Genomic DNA, 242 nt, shown 5'->3' with positions numbered 1-242 from the left:
GTGGTGGGGGCCCACCGGGTGGTGGCGGAGAGAAGAGTAACACGGCAACAAGCGGAACCAACGAAACTGGAATTCGAGGGAGCGCACTGGAACTGGCAGGAACTGGAAGCGGGGGAAGTTCGAGAAGGTTTCTTCCCCATGGTCCAGGGACCCACAGCCACGTGGAGAGCCAGGCCACCGCCCCGGCACCACCTCACGGTCCTTCTAGAGCACAACTACAGCACACTGCCGCACTGCAGCCC

At 62.8% G+C, this 242-nt stretch overlaps 1 protein-coding gene across 1 annotated transcript in view; it reads left to right on the top strand.

The window, feature by feature from the left end:
• The window catches only part of ASXL2 (additional sex combs like transcriptional regulator 2), a gene marked incomplete at its 5' end in the record, with an annotated part of 51,257 nt that overhangs the window by 49,000 nt on the left and 2,015 nt on the right, over positions 1 to 242 (top strand). The window contains one exon of the mRNA XM_010142315.1: positions 14 to 227. Coding sequence (XP_010140617.1) covers positions 14 to 227 — 214 coding nt within the window. The remainder of the gene's footprint in view (positions 1 to 13; positions 228 to 242) is intronic.

The sequence above is a fragment of the Buceros rhinoceros genome, unplaced genomic scaffold, assembly GCF_000710305.1.
Source record: "Buceros rhinoceros silvestris isolate BGI_N320 unplaced genomic scaffold, ASM71030v1 scaffold7238, whole genome shotgun sequence".
Classification (NCBI taxonomy): Eukaryota; Metazoa; Chordata; class Aves; order Bucerotiformes; family Bucerotidae; genus Buceros; species Buceros rhinoceros.
This window is presented reverse-complemented; position numbering and strand designations above follow the sequence as displayed.